The sequence below is a fragment of the Larus michahellis genome, chromosome 23 (assembly GCF_964199755.1).
Source record: "Larus michahellis chromosome 23, bLarMic1.1, whole genome shotgun sequence".
NCBI classification, from domain to species: Eukaryota; Metazoa; Chordata; class Aves; order Charadriiformes; family Laridae; genus Larus; species Larus michahellis.
In genome coordinates this window covers 6,731,808-6,753,582 of record NC_133918.1, presented here as the reverse complement: position 1 = coordinate 6,753,582, position 21,775 = coordinate 6,731,808, and the positions used below count along the sequence as shown (strand labels likewise).

At 50.7% G+C, this 21,775-nt stretch overlaps 1 protein-coding gene across 3 annotated transcripts in view; it reads right to left on the bottom strand.

Moving 5' to 3' along the window:
• Nucleotides 1-21,775, bottom strand: part of SH3GL1 (SH3 domain containing GRB2 like 1, endophilin A2) — a 29,682-nt gene that overhangs the window by 2,515 nt on the left and 5,392 nt on the right. Inside the window, exons 2-9 of one of the 3 annotated variants that reach the window (XM_074565758.1) lie at nucleotides 8,275-8,343; nucleotides 8,101-8,173; nucleotides 7,320-7,463; nucleotides 5,443-5,576; nucleotides 4,052-4,210; nucleotides 3,401-3,504; nucleotides 1,658-1,782; nucleotides 1,126-1,182 (exon numbers count right to left, since the gene is read on the bottom strand). In XM_074565758.1, the coding sequence (XP_074421859.1) occupies nucleotides 1,126-1,182; nucleotides 1,658-1,782; nucleotides 3,401-3,504; nucleotides 4,052-4,210; nucleotides 5,443-5,576; nucleotides 7,320-7,463; nucleotides 8,101-8,173; nucleotides 8,275-8,343 (865 nt within the window). The remainder of the gene's footprint in view (nucleotides 1-1,125; nucleotides 1,183-1,657; nucleotides 1,783-3,400; nucleotides 3,505-4,051; nucleotides 4,211-5,442; nucleotides 5,577-7,319; nucleotides 7,464-8,100; nucleotides 8,174-8,274; nucleotides 8,344-21,775) is intronic. The other 2 variants (XM_074565756.1, XM_074565757.1) reach the window with 2 other exon arrangements.

Sequence of the window (21,775 nt, the reverse complement as noted above, 5' to 3'; positions counted from 1 at the left end):
CCCCTGGGCAGCAGGCTAAATTAATTAAATTAGGAAATTATCAGTTCAGTGTTGCATGCGAGCTCCCCCCAAAAAACAGGGGGGGGGTCTCTTTCCCCCATCTCAGCTCCATGATTTAAGCATCAGACCTGACTGCAAAGGGTGTTTTGTAGCAGGGAAAGCTGCTGCTTGCTCTATGCGCTGACGTTTTGGGATGGGCAGACACTCAGCTTCACAGCTGTGGGGATCCTACTGAAAAGGGACAGAGCTAATAGAGACCACTGGGGGCTGCCTGGCCCCTGTCCCCCACCCTCTTCCAACCAGGGCAGGAGGAATGGCATGAACAGCAGCAGCACGTCTGGTCTGCTGAACACCCACAGCAAGGAAGGACCCAGCATTAGAAGAGAACTCAGAAAACACCAGAAGCGGCAGCCAAGCAGGTTTTGAGACAACTTCTCAAAATACCACGCTGGTCCCACCACCACGGCACTTCCCTGCACCAGGCTCCTTCACTCCTCCTGCCCCTTTGCTGCACCACCACGAGCTTTCCCCACCACCACGGCTCTGAGCCACAGACCCAGCCTGGCCTCGGGACTCCAACAGGACTCCAACGGGACCCCCACGTGTCCCTTCAGTAGGAATGCTGATCCACAGACCCCACGTCACTCCCGCAACCCACTGTAGGCTCCTCGCTGCCCAGCTGGGACCACAAAACCTGCTCGGCATGCCTAGGCTCTACCCACTCCCCCCAGCCTTCAGCGGTGGGGTTTGGCGGGGGGCAGCACGAGCAGGAGTGGGACAGATCCAGGCTGGGTGCTTGGAACGAGAAGGGGGTAACCCTCAGATGTCTGATACCTCGTGGAAGAGCATCTGATCGCTGTGGCCTCACGCCGGACATGCCTGCGTGATGATAGCTGCTACAACGCCTCCGGGTGAGCAATGGCCCCAGCTTTGGGGTGGTAAATATCAGTTTAGCATGGCTGTTTTAATTTGGGGCTTAGCTCGAGGCTTAGCTGCGCTATTCTGCTGGCCAGGCACAGCCCGGAGGTGTTAGCGGCTCCAAAGCAGCAGCATCATGGAAGGAAGAGCAAGGAGGGATGGGGAGAGATGGTCATACATCATGCAGTGCAGAGGGAGGAAACTCACGGATACTCCTGACGGAGGCCCGGGACGGCTTGTCGGATCGGAAAGAGGAGGAAGCTGCTTCCAAACAAAAAGAGACATGCTTAAAACAACATGAACTGGAGAGAGGAAAAGGCAGGGGCTGAAGGGAGGATCTGTTTGGAGAAACAGGGTGGCCCACATGCTGTGTTAGAAACCCGCCTGCCTTGCCAGGACCAGGGAGGGATGAATGCAGCATGATGGAAGATGGGGAGGGTGTGAGAGATGCTTCATTTTTCCTGTCTGCCACTGCTGGCCCTGACTGGGCACTACAGGCGAGTGGACCGGGCTGGAGACCCCGCTGGGATGTCCCCAAAGCCAATATAACGAAGGCTGCTGGGTCCTAAGAGAAAACAGCCTGAGTCTAGAGGCATTTCTGACATTTTTCAGAGCCACCAGCTCACGCAGGCACATCCGGCACACCAGAACCATCATTTCCAGGCAGAGTAGTTCACCTCCATCCCCAGGAGACTGCTCCAGAGGCATCTGTGTGTGCACACACACGGGACAACTTTACCTGAGACTTTGGGGGTAGGATTGCAAGAGAAGCCCCCGTTAGACTGGTCGGTCTCTCCAAAGTCGTATGTCTCCCTGGGTTTGGGCTTGTATTCCCGCCTGGGACGCGAGGAGGCCTCCCTCATTCTGGAAGAAGGAAAACTAATGTGGATAAATTGAAATATGAAACAGAATACAATGAGATCAAGATGATATTTTTTTCTCCTTGGTGGCTATGTAGGGGAGCAGATTGGTTTGTAGACAAGAATCTGCACAACCCTCTATGCTGGGGTGTTCTGAAGATGGATCTTGCCCAGGGTGTGGGACCTGGCCCTTAGAGAGGGCCACATGCCCCAAAGCTTTGTTATGGAGGTGTCTCAGGCAATTCAGGCCAGCAGAGGACACTCGTGCTGTGGTTGGAAAGCTCATGCTTGGCAGGATCCTCCCAGCTCTTCTTAATTCAAACCAGACACAGCATCCACTCAGCAGTTTCTTCTAGGAGGCAACAGCAGGAGGGTGGCATTGCCAAATCACCCTGAGGAGCAGAGAGGCTGCCCTGGCTCTGTCGAAGAGCCAGGCTGCCAAAGGCACATCCCCAGCTCTGCAGAGAAGCCCCAGATGCAAGGAAGCCACCTCTCCTTCCTTGACCAGGGTTTGGAGAGATGCTGGCTCAGGTGAGGCAGAGCAGCAGGATGAACAACTGCGCAAGTCACGGCAGTCGCATGAAGCCGTTCATTCGGTGTTTCAACACCACCTCTGTGTTTCTTGGCACCTGGGCAGAAACCGCATGTTGCCCAGGGCCACTGCAGAGGTCGGGCACCTGAGGAAGGGCAGGGAAAGCAGCAAGACCAGGCAGCTCTGTGGCTCGCCCTGCTCCTGTGTGCCAGACACATACCTGCCTTTCACCAACAGGCTCACGCAGCTCAAAACTCCAGAGCATGCGCAGCAGTGCCATATGTGCAGCCAGGGACCACCATGTGGACAGAAGGAAGAGCAGGGCTTGCTGGAAAATGAGGGTTCTGGCAGAGGGCTCACAGACGTGTGTCTTTAAGGACGTGATCTAGGAGCTCTTCCACCAGCCTGTGGCCACCACATCATCCCCGCCACATTGCATTCACTTTCTGGTCTTCAGAGCAACTGGGAGCCCTTGACACAGACCTTTCTGGACCACAACCAGAAAGGATTCTGGTCAATTTCCAGGTACCCTCCTTAACCACAACTGAAGCTAATGGCACAAAGCCTCCAGGCTAGGTGGTTCCAGGTGACACTGGGTGCCAGGCATGTCCAGCTCGTGACATCCGAGCCGTCTGCTCCACCAACATGACGCAACTTCTGACTCAATACTGGGTCCAGTCAAAAGGCACCTCTTGGGGAACACTCCCACACTCAAAGCCCACAAAACAAGGAGCCGTGAACCCTGGCACGAAGAGGATTTCACCCTCTGCCTCCACCCCTGCCAAATTCAACTGGGCGCAGCACACCCCGATCCAGGCAGGGCTCAACCCAGCAGAGACCGGCCACCCACAGTGGAAGCACAGAGGTTTTGTTTCAGATGTCAGAATGTCCCTGTCACTGAAAGCAGGTTGTGCAGCCGGCATCGCTCTCTCCAACCTGAAGGTCTGGTTTGAAGCTCTAGTGATTGCCAGAAGCAGCTTTAACACCAGAAGATAGATATAGAGGGATGGTCAGGTATTTACAGACAGGTACCACAGGGACAGGTTGTGGCTGTGAAAAATAAGAGTGCCTACGGGCCCCTGGGACTCACCTGCGTTTGAGTTTTTCAGCAAGCTCGTCCAGGATCTGCACTGCCTGCCTGTGGTAGTCCAGCTGGGCGTCCACCAAGGCTGAGAGCTGGCTCACCTGCTCGATCTGCAAGAATCACACCAAGGTGGGATGAATGGCTCTTCCCAGTTGACCAGATACTCCCTTGTTGTACCTATGAGTACTGGGGGCGGAATATGTACAAAGGACAACCTCCCCGGGGAGACGAGGAGAAGGTCTGGGATTTCAGACACCAGAGGTCAGGCACTGGCCGAGACTCAGCAGCACAGAGGACACCTACCACTCTCTGGGCTTCACTGTTCAAATCCTTCCCAAGTAAGCCGTGTTACCTGCCCAAACTCACCAGCACACTGAGAAGAGACTTGGTTTGGTAGAAGCCACAGCTTCTCCTCTGGCCAAGGGCTGGATCAGGAAGAGGGGCTACAGAAAGGATAAGAGGCCACCAAGCCACGTGCTGGGCTCTCAGATCTGGGTTTTCAGAGAGCAAAACCACGCTTGCAAAAACAAGAGTGGAAATTAAGTGCCTAACTTCTCCATCCCTCAAGAGATCCCACCCTCGTGCACACAGAAAGACAACCCACCCCGCAGCTCTCAGCCTGGGACAGAGGAGCCGGTGCTCCCCCCATGCACTCACATCGGTTTCTAGGAGGTTGTGCATACTGGTCTCCGCTACTTCCTTGGACTCTTCAAATTTCTCCATGGCCTGTCGAAGTTCCTCATCGGGGATTTTGCCCTGTCGCTTCTTCTTGTAGTCAAAGTCCAAGCGTCTGCCTTCCAGCTTCTTGAGATGGTGCTGGGAAGAGGATGGTTATGAAGAGTAAAGGAGAAGAAGGAAAAGGCAGAGAGTGGGAGCAGCCAAGCTCTCCTGCTGGGAAGGCAGCTCTAGTTACAGACCAGGTTCATTCATCTCAGAAACCTGATCTTGAAGCACATGCTTCTGTGGCTCCCACCTTTGTTCAGACCCCCGAGAAGCTCCAGGATGTGATGGTGAGCTGCAAGGCAGGGCTGCCACGAGGTGACAGGGACGAGTGGACCGTCTGAGCTCAGTTTGGCAGAGGATTACTGCTGTGTCCACAATGGCTTTTTACTAATAAATCCTCAACAAACTGGCATGGCGATAGGATTTCACCCCCTTCCAGCCAAGGGCTGGAGGATAATGCTGCAGGCAACAGCCCAGGTCTGCTCCCCACGTAAGCCTTTTGGGGAAGATGAAGAGTTGACCCGCTTCTTTCAGCTCCCCAGGAGGGACGGGGAGCTCTGGAGATCAGGAATCGGGATGCAGGTTGTGGGCACTGCATCCCCTGACTGCATAGGGCTGCTTAAATTATCTCTAACGCAGCCTGCAGAATTGGAGTACAGATAAGTACTGAAACAGTAGTTGGCGGTTGTTTTATCTGGGACACCACTGTAAGCAAAAATTCACTCGCGAGAGCTGCCTTGTGAATTACAGGTTGGGATGGATCCTGTTACAAAGCCTGGCCGTGCTTGGCACAGACTTGTCTCTGTGGTACCACGTGGGAGCTGCCAAGCTCCGTGTCTCCCCAGTGAGACACCGAAAGGCCTTCTTGAGATGCTGCATGAGACACATACAGGGAAGCTTGCTCATAGTTTGAAAGTATGTTGTAAATCCAGGCTACTAACAGAATAGGGCCAACAGCTGTCAAGACACTGTAAAGTTTAATGCTAGGTGGCCCAAATGTAACACGGCTGGGAGCTCACAGCACAAAGAACCAAACTCAGCAAGCCCAGAACGTACTCCCACAGCATCCTCCATAAAACACGGTAAATGAAGAACCATCCAAACCTGCATCCAGCCTTACAAGCTGCATAAGTAGTAGCAGCAGTGCTGAGCAAGGAGGAAATACTAGTGAACGTGGGCAGAGAAAGCACACACAGTGCAGGGGAAGGGACCTGTGCGAGTCCTTGGTTCCCACCACAACAGAGCAAGCAACTAAATGCACTATTACCCAGGAGGGGCCAGAAACGAAAGAGATGATGAGGAGAGAAAAACATTGAGGTGTTTACCTGGATCTCTTTCAGGTCTTTGTCACACAGGTTCTGGAGGGGATCAATAAAGTTTTGTTTGACTTCAATATCCAGAGAGTCCTTCACTTCAGCCAACCGCTTCATAGATTCGCCAGCATCAAGAAGCGCATCGCCTTCGAGTGAGAAAAGGAAGGAAAGAGAAAGGGAGAAAGGGGCCAGCCAGTTAAACAGAGCCGAAGTCCGTCGCGGCTGCATGCAGAGCCATTCTGCCAAGACACCCAGCGTGTGCAAGATCCGTCCCCTGTCCGACACCCCACATTTCTGTCCAGAGCAAGTCGCCGAGGCTGGCACGGAGTGAGCGGTGCCCAGCGTGACAGCAGGCAACTGCCTGTTGGTATTGACTCCATGCAAGACACTCCACCAACACGCTTCATTCTTTTTCCTCTGAAAAACAGGAACAATCTCTGCCAACTACACAGAGGAAGGAAAAGGTTAAAATAGTTTTAAAAAACAGTATTTTTAAACTCCCTGTTGGCTCGGGGAGTTGCTGAGCTGCTCATTGGCCATGCAGTGCTTTAACCTGGCTCTGCTCCTTGGCTGCTGCTGGCAAGAGAAGCCCGGGGCAGAGGCGCTTTCAGTCTGATCCAGCCTGGCCATCCTTTTGTTCAGAAGATTTTAAGCCCAGAGCACTCTGACCAACTTTTCAAGTTTCCCCAGATGCTGGCAGCAAACTCACAGCTTTTTATTAATTTTAGACACTAACCTCTACTGGGCCAACCTTATCCCCTCTCCTCCCCTGGGAATTAGAGGGCTCAAAGTTGCTTATTGAAACCTATTTCGTTTCATGCTGTTCTAAGGCTCCTGCTACAATGACAGCTAAGCCAGACAGACTTGCAGCAAAGCTTTTTTAGTCTTGGCTTTTTATGCCAGTGAAAACCATTTATAGATTAAATTACTCCTGTGCAGCTTTGGCAAACCAACCGTTTCAGCACTCTGTTAGCACAGGAGAATATAAAAGTGAAATAGAGAGTAAAGCAAAAACATCACTCTACTGTCCAGCTGGAAAAAATAAATACATGAGAAGAGTTATTTCAATTGTGATAACTCTAGATAACCCGTCCTAGGGAGGGCTGCAGTACTAACAGAGAAATTTATCAAGTTAAGTGTTCCTTTAAAGCGAGGCTATTAAAGGAAATCAGGTTTGGTGTGTTCTTCTAAAAACTTCCTTCCCCCTTGCTCTCCAGTTCCTGCAAGTCAAGAGAGATGCAGGACTCTGAGTTGGCCACAGATACTCTTGAGACTCCTGCATCACTCCCACAAAGTAGCCAGAGCTTTGTAATTTTCCTGAATGCTCCTCCCTGTGCTGGAAGCCATCAGACAGCTGTGCGCTGTAACAGCTCCATCACATGCGCAGGCTGATGTTTTAGTGGATTAAAACTGATGTCACCGAAAGACCTCAGCCCCCTCCTCCCTGCAAGTCACATGCGGTTATGGGAAATTGCCACGCAAAAAGATTTCTTGGCTCCCTGTAGCAGAGCTCTGGCTGGGAACTGCACCGTAAAACTCCCCACCTCGCTCAATCTGGTTTCCACCTCACCATTGTTCAGTTTAGAAGCACGGAAGCATTTTTTCATACATGCAAATTGATCTCAGTGTTTAGTAAAAAAGCATTAAGAGGTGGTTTTGCACGTGATGCCATGGATTGGGATGCAGGACACTTGGGCTCTGCTTACCACTTCCCTGCCACCCCGGGTGGAAGCCCTCAAACCTCTTTTAAGAGCCCCCAGCAGTGTTAGGTGACACAAAGGGTCACATAGCCCTTCCAGAATTTAGAACAACAAATTGGGTATTTGGCAGCAGCCTTTGTCATCTCATCCGCATGCTCCCAGGGAGAGGTGGCCCAACGGGACACTCACCGAAATTGGAGTCCTCGCCCAGCTCCTTGCCGTATCGGATCATGCTCTCCCCCAGCAGCCCTTCCGACTGCGGGTAGCCGGGGTTCTTCACCTGCCCGCGGATCTTTGACATTGTGTTGAGCATGGTTAGCTTGGCTCTGGAAGCTGGCAGAGAAACAGCCACAGCCGTGTTTGCAATTACTTGGACTTGCCAGCAGCTGCTGGCCACTGCCAACTGTTTTTTTTTTTTATTTTTAAAGCTACACCCAAAGCCAAGAAGCCCTATTGTCTTCATCTCCCAGAAATATCATTCACTATAAAAAGAGAAGTTTCTTTTCCAAGACAGCATGCAAAAATAGTTCCCCACAGCTTGCCAGTGAAGGCCAAAGGAGTTTCCCCAACCCTCCCGTAGTCCCTGGAGCGCTCTCTGAACCAGCCGGCTCAAAGTATGCAGGACAGCAGGCTACAGAGGCGATGCCTACAAAGCCCTTCCCAGCCCAGAGATGCCACTTTTTCTCGACATCCCAAGAAAAAGGGGTCCCCTTCAGGGCCTCTCTCAGTCCAAGGTGAAAGATGTGCCTGTTCTTTCACAGTTCGACAGCAACAGCAGCATCTTACAGCCCAGGAACACGGCACAGGGCAAGAGGAGTATCTGGATCTTCACCCAAGTTGCCTGATCTCAAATATGGGCTGGTGACCAATACCTCAGGGCCAAAAAGGTTCTCTCTGATATCTCTCTGCCGCTTTCCCTGGAAAACTGGGGGAGCAGAGAGAAGGGGACAGGAAAGGTCCAGGCACTCACCTGGGTTCGGCTGGAGGTACTCTATTGTTCTGGTCAATACTTCTGTAACTGCCTTGCTGGTCAGGTCCACTTTCTGTAGGAAAGACAAGACAACCCGGCAGCAGTGAAGATCAGCTCAGGGTCACAGAGGAGATATATGGGTGATTTTAGAGATTTTTCTTGTTCCTTACTTACCTTTTCCATTTCCTTGAAGTCATCGTCAAGCTTGGTCCCTTCAGCCCCTCCAACCTTCTCACTGACCAGCTGCAGAAAAAGAAGGGAGGAGGAATCAGGCACAGCAGTAACTCCTTAAAGCCCCTTATACCTCATGCAGTAAGTCCTGGGGACAAAAAGGGAAGAGGAGTGGTCCAGACAGCACATGCAAGAGAAAGGAGGTGTCAGGATCAGCCCAAAGCATGTTAAAAAGTTGTGGCTCTTTGCTAACACTGCCCCACTAAAAATCCAAGCATCTCCTACCCTTCCAAAGCACGGCTCAGTCAGGATAATCCTCACCCAGCAGAAGCTATGCAGCTCCTTAAATCACACCACACAGCTCCAACTCCAACGCTTGCTGGAAAAAGCAAGCAGCAGAATTGTCTCTCGACTCCATTTTGAGCCAAGGCTTGAGTTTCACACATGGCAAAATGCAAGTAAACAGAGAATCAACACACTCCGCCTGCAGCAGCCAGCGCAAGAACAGAGTCTGGAGAGAGCAGACATCTCAAAGCCCTAAACCATCACTCCTGGGGGAAATGCTGGAGGAGCTCAGGATCTGGGGCCCAGGGGTTTGAATTCTTTGTAAGCGGAGGAGAGAGAGATCTGCAGAAGCTACGGTCAAGTTTTCAGATCCATTTATCAAAGCGTCTCTGACACCTGTTCTAAAACCAGCGAAAAGGTGAGATGTTTGACAAGCTGTAAAGACAGGGCTGTTTTAGGCTATTTGTGTGAAGGCGTATCAGCTTTCTTGTAGATATTGCTTGGTCTAACAAAAGACCCCTGCTCCCTAAACCCCACCATTCGCCTGAGCTGAAAGATAAGCGCCTTTACTAAATCCACCTAAAAGTGTCCTTCTCTGCAGCCTAAATGGGGAGGAACATTTCCTTCCCAGCCCCATGCTGCTGTGGCAAGTGGCAGCGCCTCAGGATGCAGCTCATACAGATTGGCCAAAATTACTGATTATCTTGCCCCAAACTGGTCCAAATGGACAGCAAATTATCTACACAGACATCAAAAGTGGTGCAGGAAACAGGCGCTGACGCCCAAGCACTTGACGCCTGCTGCAGGGCACTGCCAGGATTTCTCCTATTTGTAGTCAAAACTCCAGTTCTGGACGAACAATACAGGTTTGTTTACTTCAACATCAAATACTTGGTTTTACCAAGTCTTTCTTCCTCTGGAACTCTCCTCCTCCCATGGGGATTCAAAATGGTTCCTTACTTTTTTGAGGAAGAATAGGGGAAAAAAAAAAACTCTTTAGGTAATTACCCAGTTTCAGAAGCACTGGGAGACACCCCACCAGCCGCTCTGCCCTGGGTGCTTGCGCCTACTGTGCCACGCTCAGCCCCTCTAAAATCAAGTCACCAAGCAGGACATGCAGACGAAAGACGAAACGCTTGTTCTTTACGAAGAACAACAAGATCTTCAGCGGTTCAGCAAAATCCCATTTCCAAACCCCAAAACAGGGAGGAGAAGAAAAATAAATGTATGTATTCAAAGACCATTGGTATGCCAAGGCTCTGGTGCTGAGCACAAACATCACGGCTCCCAGCACAGCCACGGCTGAGAAGCTTCTTGCATCTCAGTGGGGAGACATCAGCAGCCCTTCAGTGCTGCCAAGGATGCTGATGTCTGAGGGTGGGGAGCCCCAAGAGCTCTTCTAACAGACCACTCAGCACGAAGCCGCGCAGCATCCACCACTGCAGGGCCAAAACGATGGTTCAACGAGGCTGACAAACGTGGCAACAGCCCCCTGCACCAAGGGAAGCCTTTTTTTCCCCCTCTTTCAGAGGAAGCACAGCTCAGCAGAAGACCCAAGATGTCAGACAAAGAGGGATAGCTGTAGTTCACCCTTGACATTTAGATACTGGGGGGAAAAAAGGGTTGACGCTCTCCTGGTTCACTCAGCTCAGCTGTGGATTTCATTCTCCTGCTTAACCCCCAGATAAGGTCCTCACAGGTCCACAGGACCCAGCAAGAGCTGGGATGTGGACCAGGATGTGTGCCAGGATGCCCATCCCCGCACATGAAGGAGGCTGGAAAGGGCATTATCACCCCATAGCTGTTTGCAGATGGGCAACCAAGCTCAGCTTGACTTCTTGACTTTTTTGGATGCCTGTTCCGTGCTTGGGCTGCCAACACACACATCAACAAGCCGGCTATCAGCTGGGGAGGTGCATGTTCCTCTCCAGATACGCCAAGTCTAGAAAAAGCACCCCAGGAAGCGGTTGCTCTGCCTGCCAGGGCAAAGTCAGCACAGCAAAACTCGCCCCCATCACCTGGCCCTGGCCAAAGAAAGGGGCTGCTGCACGCCCCGGATCACTTTCGCAAAGGTTGCGGCACCGGAAACGTCCTTTATTTGCTAATACACCTGGGAAGGGTACAATTATCACAAGCCATTCCATTCCCACTCCTTCCCACCCACCCACCTATGCATTTGCAGCCCAGAAAACTGCAAATCCTCCCCCAGGCAGGGAGCTCTGCTGTAATCAGGGATTGCGTGCTATGTCTAAGGCATTGATCACCACAGTGATTTCAGAGGCTTAACACCCTCCCAGAGAGCTGAGAGATGTGAAGGAGGAAAAAACAACAACAACAAAAAACAAACCCTTGCTTGCAGACTAATTTAATCCTCCTTTTGACGTCCAAGAAATGCTACTGGTGCCCTGCTGAGAAGGAATAAGAAGATTGAGGTTCTCTCCCTGCTGGCTCTAATTAAACTGGAAGGCTTCATCACGGGAGGAAAGAAGGAGGGACTGTGTGTCATCCACAGCGGCTCCATCCCTATCCCCAAATCTGTCGGGCAGGGAAACAAACTAATGCAGATTCCTCCCCTCTGGCGCTAGTCGAGACAAGAGCCAAGAGAAGCCCTCGCCGGCTCCTTGTTTAACCTAGAGCTTCACCACGCGACCAGGAGCCAAGTTTCCAAGTGACACATCATGCAGCTCATCGCTCTGCCTGCAAAAAGCCCACAACGGCTGGCAAGTTGGCGGCTGGCTTTCTCAGGGAAGCGTTAAGTTCACCAGGAAGCTTGCCCTTTGCTCGCAGGAGGGGAGAGGAAGGAAGCAACCGCGTGCTGCCTGTAGCTTGGCTGAAGTGAAGTTGGGCAGTGAAAGGCTGTCAGTGCACGTCCCAGCACAGCTTCCTCCAGAGAGCGATTCAGGGACTTTCTTGAAGATGTGGTGACAATTCTTCTGCACTTTTATTTCTTGAGCAGCCACAAGGAGACTTGGGATACGTCCACCTCCCCTGGTTGGGGACATAACCTCTCACGAATGCTGCGATCAAGACGGACGTGAACCCGGGGAAGGGACTGTGCACGGCAAGATGTGCAAATCCTTAACCAAATTCAGTGGCCCAAATATGCTCTTGCAGGCTTATGCTGAAGCGCTTCAGCTGGCTTGACATGAAAGATGAGAACAAAGCTATCCTCTCCAGTTTCTTTAATTTCCCAGCCCTGCCAGGATGGGACACACGCTAAAAGGTTAAAGCTGAACCAGGCCGCTTCTGTGACAGAGCGGAAGCCCTCAGCTCCGCTGCCACAGCAGCCCAAACCAAAAGCTTCCTACAACAAGTATTAGCATGAGGCGATACAGTTGGGCAACACGGCCCAGTGAGATTAAAAAATGCTACAAAATATTACGGCTGTTTCTCTGGCATCCCAACCAAACCATGCCGCAGGGTGGGGGAAGAGGGCCAAAGCCACTGCCGCACGCAAAATCCAACATAGAAGCCAGGAATCAATCCCTCGCTTCCCATCCATGTTTAATTAAAATGATACTGACAGTTAAAACACGCCCTCATAGATAGCTCTGACCTGAGATCAGAGAAGAGGGAGGTGTACTTAACTCCAGGCTGGTGCGGGGCTCCAGCCTGCGGGGCTCCATCTCCGGGAGCACGGCATCCTGCCTACTTCAACCCCAGGAGAACTAATCCAGAGGGGTGGGATGGGCCACTCCTGATCACGCTGTGCGGTTTCTGCAGCCTCCTTTGAAAGAGCATCTACTCACGGGGGTTTCCGTCACTTTCCTTCGCAGGGGCATGGGAACGCGAGCAATCCCGACTTCCCCTCGCTCTTCAAAACCCACCGAAGCACTGCGCGTGGTGGAAGATCTTCGGAAATGAAAGACCTATTGTTTAAACTAACCACTGCGACAGGAGGTTGGCTACGAGGAGAGGCAGGAATGGTATGTGTACACAGAGGGGGAAGAAAGACGTGATGAAGAGGGCTTCTTTTCTACAGCTGGGAGTGGGAAAGAAACGTAACTTGGGACAAGGGAGGACTGCGCAGCCACTCCCGACTTGTGGCACAAAATCCATGTGCCCTTCCTCAAAACGCAGCATTCCTTCATCTCATCCGCTCAGCTCCAGGACAACAGCAAATAAAGAAATGTGAGTGTCCATCCCTTGCTATGCTGCATGGGGCATCCTTACTTGAACCAGATGGATCAGACAGAGAGGTATCAGCCATTTGGTGCTGCCCATGCTGTCACCAAAACCCAAAAAGGTCCCAAAGGTCTGGAGAAGGACCCCAACACACCCTCTCCCACCCCAAAGCCGCATTTCCCTTGGTGCTGGCTGCAGTATCACCCCAGTAACGTTCCGGCCAGGAGCACCAGCCCATGCCCGTGGTAGGCTGTGCTTGGTCAGGCTGTGCCTGGGTATATTTAGGAGCACAGAAGATGGGGAGCGGTTTTGTGAGCAGTAGCTGAGGCTGTTCCCCAAGGAGAGATGGGCAGTCCCAGCCCAGAGCCATAGGATAGGCCGTTCTGCACCATGGCCTTGCTGCATCGCTCCCAGGGGCTGCCTTTGGCAGAGGTGTGAAAGATGCGTAGAAAAAAAAGAAAAAGGAGATTTTTGTACAGCATCATCAGCAAAAAATCCATGATAAACTGAGGGCGAAGACGCCATCAGCCAAACTCCCCCCAGCCGTGGAACACCTGCAAGGCACCTCGGAACCCAAGGAGGGCAGGTTTGCAGCACACCCACCCCGCAGCTCCTCGTCTGCCCAACCCGCAATGCAGGAGCCGTCAGTCAGTCTTATTTTCTGCTAATAAGCAGCTTTTCCATGCTACTTCACATAACTGATTTTAATATTCTGCTCTTTAGCCTTTAGATACCTTAAAATGGGAAACTAGCCCCAACTCCCTCAGCCTCAAACAAGCAAAACACACCAAAAGAAACACAAAAACTATTTTTTTTTTTTTTTTAAACTTTGCTTTCTTTTTCCATTGCAAAGTCAACCCTATTTATAGCACATCAAACATACACCATCCTTGCACATTCAAAACAGTTCCCTGCAGTAGAATGAAAACCTTCTCCCTTCAGATGCTGGCGTATCAAAGCCTTCCTCTTCCTCCCCGCCACCCTCTGCCTCTCAACAGAAAGTTCCCTTCAAGAAATAAAAAACCCCACAGACGAGCAAACAGACAAACCCTGGCTCCCTTTGTCAGGAAAGAGCAAGTCCAGTGGAAAAATCCAGCCCACAAAATAATTAAAAAAAGTGCTGTACATGTTTTTTAAACCCCAGATGAAGATAGCTTGAGTACAACACGACAGCCTGGAAGGGACAGGTAGAAGTTAAGGAAAACCAAGGCTAACTGGGATCGCTGGTGCCCAGTCTTAGTCATGCCCAGATCTATGGGCTGCTCCATAAAAGCTAAATAAAGTCATTGCCACTGCTCCAGCTCAGCAAGGTGTCACTCCCTGGCATTAAGTCCAATTTTTGGTCATCTTCACTGGTAGCTTTATCATCACAGTAAGAGGCAGCTGGGCCTTTGCAGCTCCACGGAGCCAATGTGAGAATTTACTCTTGCTGCGTGTGTATTTAAGCTTCAAAATAGATGGCTTGTAAATGGATTTAGTCACTCAGGTGCGGTCAGTGGGGTTTGTCAACAGCAGGGCTGTAGAGCCCCAAAAAAACCTCCTGGAAACACACACTCTGTTCCTAATGGTGTTCCCGGGAGAAACAGGAGCCCAGTGCCTGGAAAAAACACCCGGGGTCCTCCCAGAGCATGCCGCATGTCTCTGCTGCCGCAGAGGCTCCCCGCAGAACCAGCCTGTGCCTGGAGGCGTCTCAAGGCCGATGGCAATCCCCCGCAAGTGTCTGTGCTCCGATGCACAGGCACCAACACAAAGTGTCTCATTAAAAGTTAATTGTCACCTTCATGGCATAATCCTTGGAAACGAGGCAAGACTGGAAGGTGCTGGTCCGACAGCAGACACCAGTTGGGATTAAAAGTGTACGTCATGTCGAGACCTTGTTGTTTTGGGTATTTCTCTGGCTCCCAGCAAGCACGGCAGGGCTGGGAACTGGGAAAAGAGGAGTCACCAGTTCCCGTGGAGCAGCGGCAGCTGATGCGAATGCAGCGAGAGCTTTGATGCTGCTCTCCCCAGCCAGCCTGCAGTTCCGTCTGCTCATGTTAGCTTTGTACATCAGACTGTATTCTGCCTCCTTAGAGCTTTTTAAGCCTTTACTTTTTTAATTAAAAATGGAAGGCATCCTTTCTTAAGGAAGGACGCTGCTGAGAGGCAGCAGACACCCCAATTTAAGGAGAGATCGGCACGCCCACAGCAAAGCGCAAGCTCATCTGAGTGACTTCTGACCTACTTCCAGGAGAAGAAAACAGATCTAAGCGTTTGTTGTGCAGAACAGGGGACGAACAATTACCACTAGCCCTGTAATGAAGAGGAAGGCATGTTCCCTAGCAGATCCTCATGCTCCAAATAGCTGGGGGACTGGAGGCACCCAGCAGCTTCGTGGTCCTCATGAGGCTGAGCACTGTCACACCCACTGGACTTTCTCCCCCCAAAAGCTGCCACTTTGCCAGGAGAGAAGACTGACCAGTGCTAGAAGAGGAAAGAGCATGAGAGGAAGCGATTTGCCTACTGTCAAGAGCAGGTTAGTGGCAGAGCTAAAAACAGAATGTGGATGTGACTCGGCAGACACCGTCTCACCATTTCTTACTTCCCTGTTGGGCAAACCAGAGAAAGAGGAACGGCAGCTGAAGCCCTTGCCCTCCTGCCCCTCCCAGCAAGACCCCTCTGCTGGTCCCTAACATCAGCTCTACCATTGATCTAACCTGTCCTGGGGCACGTGATTGCTCCTCCAGACACCTCAGTTGTCTGGTCTCCCTCATAAATAGCTCACAGGAGCATTTTTACTCTGTTATCCAGCCCTCAATCTTCTCCTGAACTTTCTTTCCCTTATTTTTCCAGTTCCCATCTTTCATGAGGAGGGCCAGTCCCATCCGAGACTCGCCACCCAAGCACCACCGCTGTACTGGTGCAAAGGCACGTAGAGGTGCTCCGCTGCCTCTAGACACGTGCACCAGAAAAACATGTCTAGAAACAAACTGAGCTTTCCACCCCCTCACCATCTGAGATGGGGATCTAGCCTCTCTCCACCCAACACTGGAGGAATCGCCTTGATTTTGAGCAGGAAAGTCAGCCCAGAACAATGAAGGGCTCCTTCCCTTCGCTCCCAACGAGGCAGAAAGCCTTCAAAGTGACCTCAGGTTGTAATCTTACATAGAGACCACAAAGAAAGAGCTGCCGCATGCAAAGACAGCTTTCTAGGGAGCCACCTGTCAAATCACCTACTCAAAGTGCTATCGAATGACTCATCTCCATCCAGCAGATGGGCTCAGAGGAATGAGGACAGCATGAATTAAAAAAAAAAAAAAAAAAAAGTAACTTAAGCAGCAGCCAGCAGGTCACACTGGCAGAGCTCAGGCCAGAGAAGGGCATATACACGCACTGCAATGCAGCAGTTTGCTTAGGGGGATTCTTCCTTTCCTTGCCTGTGGCGTGACAGTATTTAAAATCCTGGTTGTGATCCCTTTTTCCAAGGCTCTGTGCTCATCTTGGTGCTCTCTGAGCTAATTCTACCAGCAGGAGAAAGACGCTGCCTCCTTCCCTCCCCAAGCAGAAGCCAACAGCTCGGCTCACCCGGGCTAACGCCAAGCTGGGACGGGCCCGTTGGCCAAAAGCGCACAACGCTGCCTTGAAAACAGACTCACCCTGGAAGAGAAAAGTTTCAATACGCAGCTCTCGCCGCAAGGAGACACTTGAAATGTTCTTGCTGCAGGGAAGGGAGCACTTCCCAACAGTCAGCAACAGCCATTTGCAGCAGAAATATTTTCTCCTGTTATTAGGTATTTCTCGTGTGCTCTGGACCAAATGAGACATAATTTCTATTCAGATGGAAAAAAAATAAATAATATAACCGGGTCAAGTTAACAGGGAAAACAAAAACATGTAAGGAAAAAAGCAGCTCTCTTCTCTCCCCTGGCAATGCCCGTCTCCTCACCCACTCACAGTGACTTCAGCAATTCAGATGAAGTCTGAATTGCTGAGGGGAAACATGGAATATTTGCCTTGGGTCCAGATTTCCTGCCCAGCCTCCCTACGTCCTATCTCAGAAGACCTTTAGTGAATCACAGCCTGACTTTTGCAGAGCTGCTGAGCCATCATTCCTCAGCAGCTCCACCCGACCTTTGCAGACCCAGGGGAAAAAAAACACAAGCGGCTCCTCGCATTTGAGACTTGGAGCCACTCATTAGATATAAAAGTACAAAGCGCTAGAAGTGCCTCCTACTAATTGCAATTCTTGGGTTCCTCTTCCGCAAAGCTTCAATGACAAACGGAGGCAGAGCACTCAGCGCTCCCGTCCTTGGGTCAGCGTACCGAGGATCAGACCCAACCGTCCGCCTGTACGCCACTCCTAAGGATTTCACAAAAAATAAGGGGAAAACAAAAGAACAGGAGGACTTACGACACCTGTATTTCCCTGGGGAAAACACTATGGCCACAGGGCAGCTTGGAAAAGAGCAGCAGATGGGATTTCTGCTCCCGTGCAAACCAAGAGAGATGAAAAAACACCTCCCCAGACACGTGACACGAACTGGCATCGCCCAGTAAAAAAAAAAACAAAACAAACCAGCATTGGAGCCCAGAGACTATCATGGACCTGGGAAGGAGGCACTAGAACCTCCGTATTTGCAGCGTGATGAGACCAAACCAGGCTGATGGGACACGTAGAGCAATTACTTAAAAAGTTGAGTCATGGCTGTGTTCAGTTTTGAGTGGCAGACAGCGTTAATGAGTTCAGAAGAGTCAAGGTGAGTTCCCAGGCAGGTTTGCAGCCAGAAGGGAGATCAAAAAAAAGATGCTGAGCTCAGGCAGGAGCTCAACTCCATCAAAAGGAAGACAAAAACCCTCTTTGCGACTGGAAGGGGACAGAGGGAGCCCTATGCAGAGCAAGTTTAACATGGACAGCGTTGGCCAAGGGAAAACTCCAGCACGGACCTAGTGATATCTTAGTGTACACAAACATCAAAGAGGGAGAGAAATAATTGAGAACACTATACACACAAGTCTTCCTTGTTAATTTGAATACTAGGAAAAGCATAGTGGCTATCAGACCAGAGCACAGCATCCTAAGGAAAAGGAGAGCGGGAATAAACGAACAGACCGCCCCCAAGGCTGCCGGGAGCGATGCGGGAAGGACGTGCTGGACCAGATCAAACTCCAGCTCCTGCACCAGTTCCTCCAAGAGTTCTGCACGGGAGCCATCCCCACAGCCAGGTACTCTGCCACGCTTCCAGCCCATGCAAGATGATGCATTGTTTTTCTTGCTGTACATCATTAACGCTTGCTAATACTCATTTCAGAATGGTTTAAATGGAAAAACAAAGCCCTCCAAGTGCTTTGCGGTTTGCTTTTACTCTGCAGGGGACACCATCGATGCATCCCGATTGCCTTTCCGCCCTGCAGCCAGAGCAATAGGTGAGCCAGAAATTCAGGGAGATAATATTTAGATTACGCTGTCCCTGTCAAGCGCACGTACAGACTCCTTTGTCTTTAAAATTCACCCAATATAATTAGGAGGAACTTTACGATGCAAATAGCTGCTACACCAACATCTGGCACTCCAGATTTGTGCCTGCCCAATACCCCCTAAGTCCACCCAAAAGCATGTGCGCAGACACACATCAGCTACAAAAAGGACATTTTCTAAATGCTCCACCACAAACTATACAGTGAAAAAGATTAGGGAGCGGGGGAAACCCATTTTGGCAAGAATAGCACCATCCACTGCACCACACGCAATGGATTTGCTTCATATGTAGGTAATTGTTCACCATTTTCCTGCCTTTTTTGTCATAAAGGTGGCAAGATTAAGTTTAAATACAGCTAGTCCTGTTAAGCCAAAATAAATTTGTACAAGAAAGCGGTTAATAAACGATCACTGATAATAAAGTCTGGGCCAACGAGAAGATACAGCCCAGTTTTCAAGCTCTAGGATGAATTATGAAGCATTTTCTCAATTCGAAAAAGTCCTTTAAAGCTTTAATCATGCAAATTTTATCTTCTGTCTCAAAGACAGAATTTCATTACGGAGATGTGTTTTAACTTTTTTTTTTGAGCAGAAAAGCAATCCAATTAGTGACAGTATCATGAACTTTATTAATAGCCAGTTAATATGAGATAGGAAGATCCTAAAATTCCCAGTGGCTTCAAAAGAAAAAAAAAAAAAAAGACGTTCTATTAATAAGGTATCAGCAACAAAGCTAATTAGACACACCATTGGCTGGAAGGCTCTTCTTGGAAGGAAGAGCAGCCTGGATTCTTTCTTGATGGACTCTCCATCTGCTGCAAGAGGAGCAGGTCCAGGATTATCAGGGGGACCATGTGTCCCCCCACCCCAGGACAGTGCAACGGGGACACCCCTGCCTTTGCTGCAGCAGGTTGAAGATCTCACCAGCATCCCCAGATCCAGCCACAAAACCAGGCAGCCGCTGGAGAGGATCCCAAGAACTGCTTGTTTATCCCCCCCTCAGCTTGGGCCAAACACAGCTCTTTCCCGTCAACAGGAACCGTTCCTGAAAGCCATGGGATCGCCCACGAAAGAGATGGGGGGGCCAGGGGGGGAAGAGGAAGCGGAAGCCTTTTTAAAAGAAAAATTAATTATTGCTTTTATAATCGCAGGGAGAGGCCAAAAGAGGATGAATCTTGCACTAAGCCATGTCACACAGCAGTTTATGAAGAGAAGCTACGCAATGCTGCGGGGCTTTCCCCTCGATGAGCCCATATCCTTCCCTGTCCTCTTGGGCTCTGCACAGGCTCACCTGGGACATAGCCATGGCCGGGGGGGACACAGCTCAGGAGGGAGCAGATCTGCAGGAAAAGTCACCCCCATTGACAGGAGCTCCAGCTCTGTGCCCCTGACTTCACAGCTCAGGCTGACGATTTAATCAACGCAATTAGAAAGATGGAAAGGACCATAAGCGCAGCCCTCCACAACGCAGGAGTCTTATGAAACAGCATCAGTGTCTAGATACATGACTGAGTTTCCATGCAAATGAGTTCAGCTGGCATTACAAACCCAAGACCTTCTGGATTACGGATTTACTTTATTTCTGGTCTTTTCAGTAGTTCGGCATCCTGCTCAGGAGCCTTCTCCCGAAGGGACAGCACATCGATGCAGGCTGCAGCAGGCTCAGGACTTGTAATAACCCCTCACACCCCGCTGCCCACAATTTCCCTCCGAGGGGCAGCAAGCCTGCCGAGACAGCCCGTAGTTTTGATTTTTACCCACAATTTTGATTTCTACCCTGCAGTTTTGATTTTTAGTTGGTGTTTCCGCAGTCTCAGGCAGGAGGAGCTGCCCTGCTCCCAGCACAGGCTGCCGTCCCTCCGGTTTTACCACCCAGGGCTTGGACAGGGCTGCGAGCCCTGGCAAAAGGCACTGGCATATGTAGGGATGGAGGAGAGAAGGAAGAAGAAGAAGAAAAAAAAAAACATGCTAAAGAAATGAATCAGCTTTTACAAGCCAGCCTGCCTGATCTCATCCCTATTTTGCTCTTTCCCAGGAGGAAAGTATTGGCAGGGAGAAGGGGGAGGAAGGATTTCCTTCCATCGCATCCAGAAACCATCCCCCTGGGCACCATCCACTTTCAATAGTTCACCCATAACCTGTGAAAACGGAGAGTTAGATAAATAATTTTAGACAGATGAGGAGGTCTAAAATGACGAGCGAGATGAGGAGGAGGAATCAGCTCTCCTAGCGCTGCACAATCCCCCCCCTAGCCCTGAGTCACGTCTCCCTCCGGTGTCCCAGATTCCCACAGCTGCAGGCACAGGATAACACTTTCCCTCTTTGACACTGGCAATGAGGAGGGGAGCAAACGGAGCAGGGTATGGAGAGCTGGCGTTTTCCACCTCCGTTTTCTGTCTTTGCCTTGCAAGAATCCGAGTTCTTGTTACTATTAGAGCCCAATGGCTGTGGAAACAATCTTAAAAGGAAATAAAACAGCCAAGTTAAAGTAATCAATGCAGAGACATGAGCCATCCCCTGCCTGCAACTCCAGACGGGCCCAACAATACTGAGAAAAGCTGAAAACTGCTCCATTACGGGGCTGCCCAGCTCAGCTCCGGCAATGATTAACCAGCCAAATGACGTCGCCGTGCCAAGCATTTCACTGACGACAAATCATGCAAGAAAAGGAGAGGGAGTTACTATGAAAATACCCTACTCGCAGTCATTTTAACTCGACACGACAGCGGGCATCTCTGCAAGTATTCACTCATCACCACCTAGGCTAGAAGAGGTATGTGCTGAAGTCTAGTTCCCATCACTGGCAGAGTACATGCGTCCTCCTCCGCTTTTTCACCTGCTGTATGTGGCTCTGCAAACGCACACATCACTAAAACACCCATCTCCAGCAAGAGCAAACTGCTCAGGGCTTCAGAGTGTCAGGTGAGGATGGTGACTGCTGAATCTGACTCCCTCCCAGCTGAGCACACGGGACTCCAGCAAATCCGGCTTTCCTCCAGCATCAGGAGCAGATTAATATTGAAAGATAAACTAGGAAAGATGCAGGGATCTCCAGCTCAGGTTAATATTAATAGAGCAAACATCAGGTGCTCTGGGAGGGAAGGTCAGGCTGGCAGGCATCAGCAAAATCCCTGGACTCCCCAGTCCAAATTCCCATGTACAGATAAGGAACTTATAGCCCGACATTGACAACTACCTCCGCCAGGAATGACCTCCTCCCTGTGCTGTCGCACCACCTCATTCTGCCTTTGTCATCAAAGCAAAGCCACTGCCACAGCAAAAAAGCCAAGGAACGACCTGCTGCCAGCATCTTTGTTGCTGACTCACTTACTGGTGGCCAGATACAGGTGTGCAAAATTCATAAGAACAGCTCAAAAAGAACACGTTGAGCCCAAATTAGCACCTCAAATGCCACCTCGGGTGCCTGGTTCCTCCACTGGCAGCTCTGGGTGCCCTCCTGGGTGCAGTCTCGGCCCCAGTGCACCAGGAAGGGCTTCCCCAGGATTTCACTGCTGTACAGGGCAGGCAGCTCTGCCCAACTGCTGCCTGCGCTCAAACCACCCACCTCGGCCTTCTGCGAAAGCAGAAGAGCTACCACACAGACCATCTCAGGTCCATTCTTGGCTTTACTAATTGCTG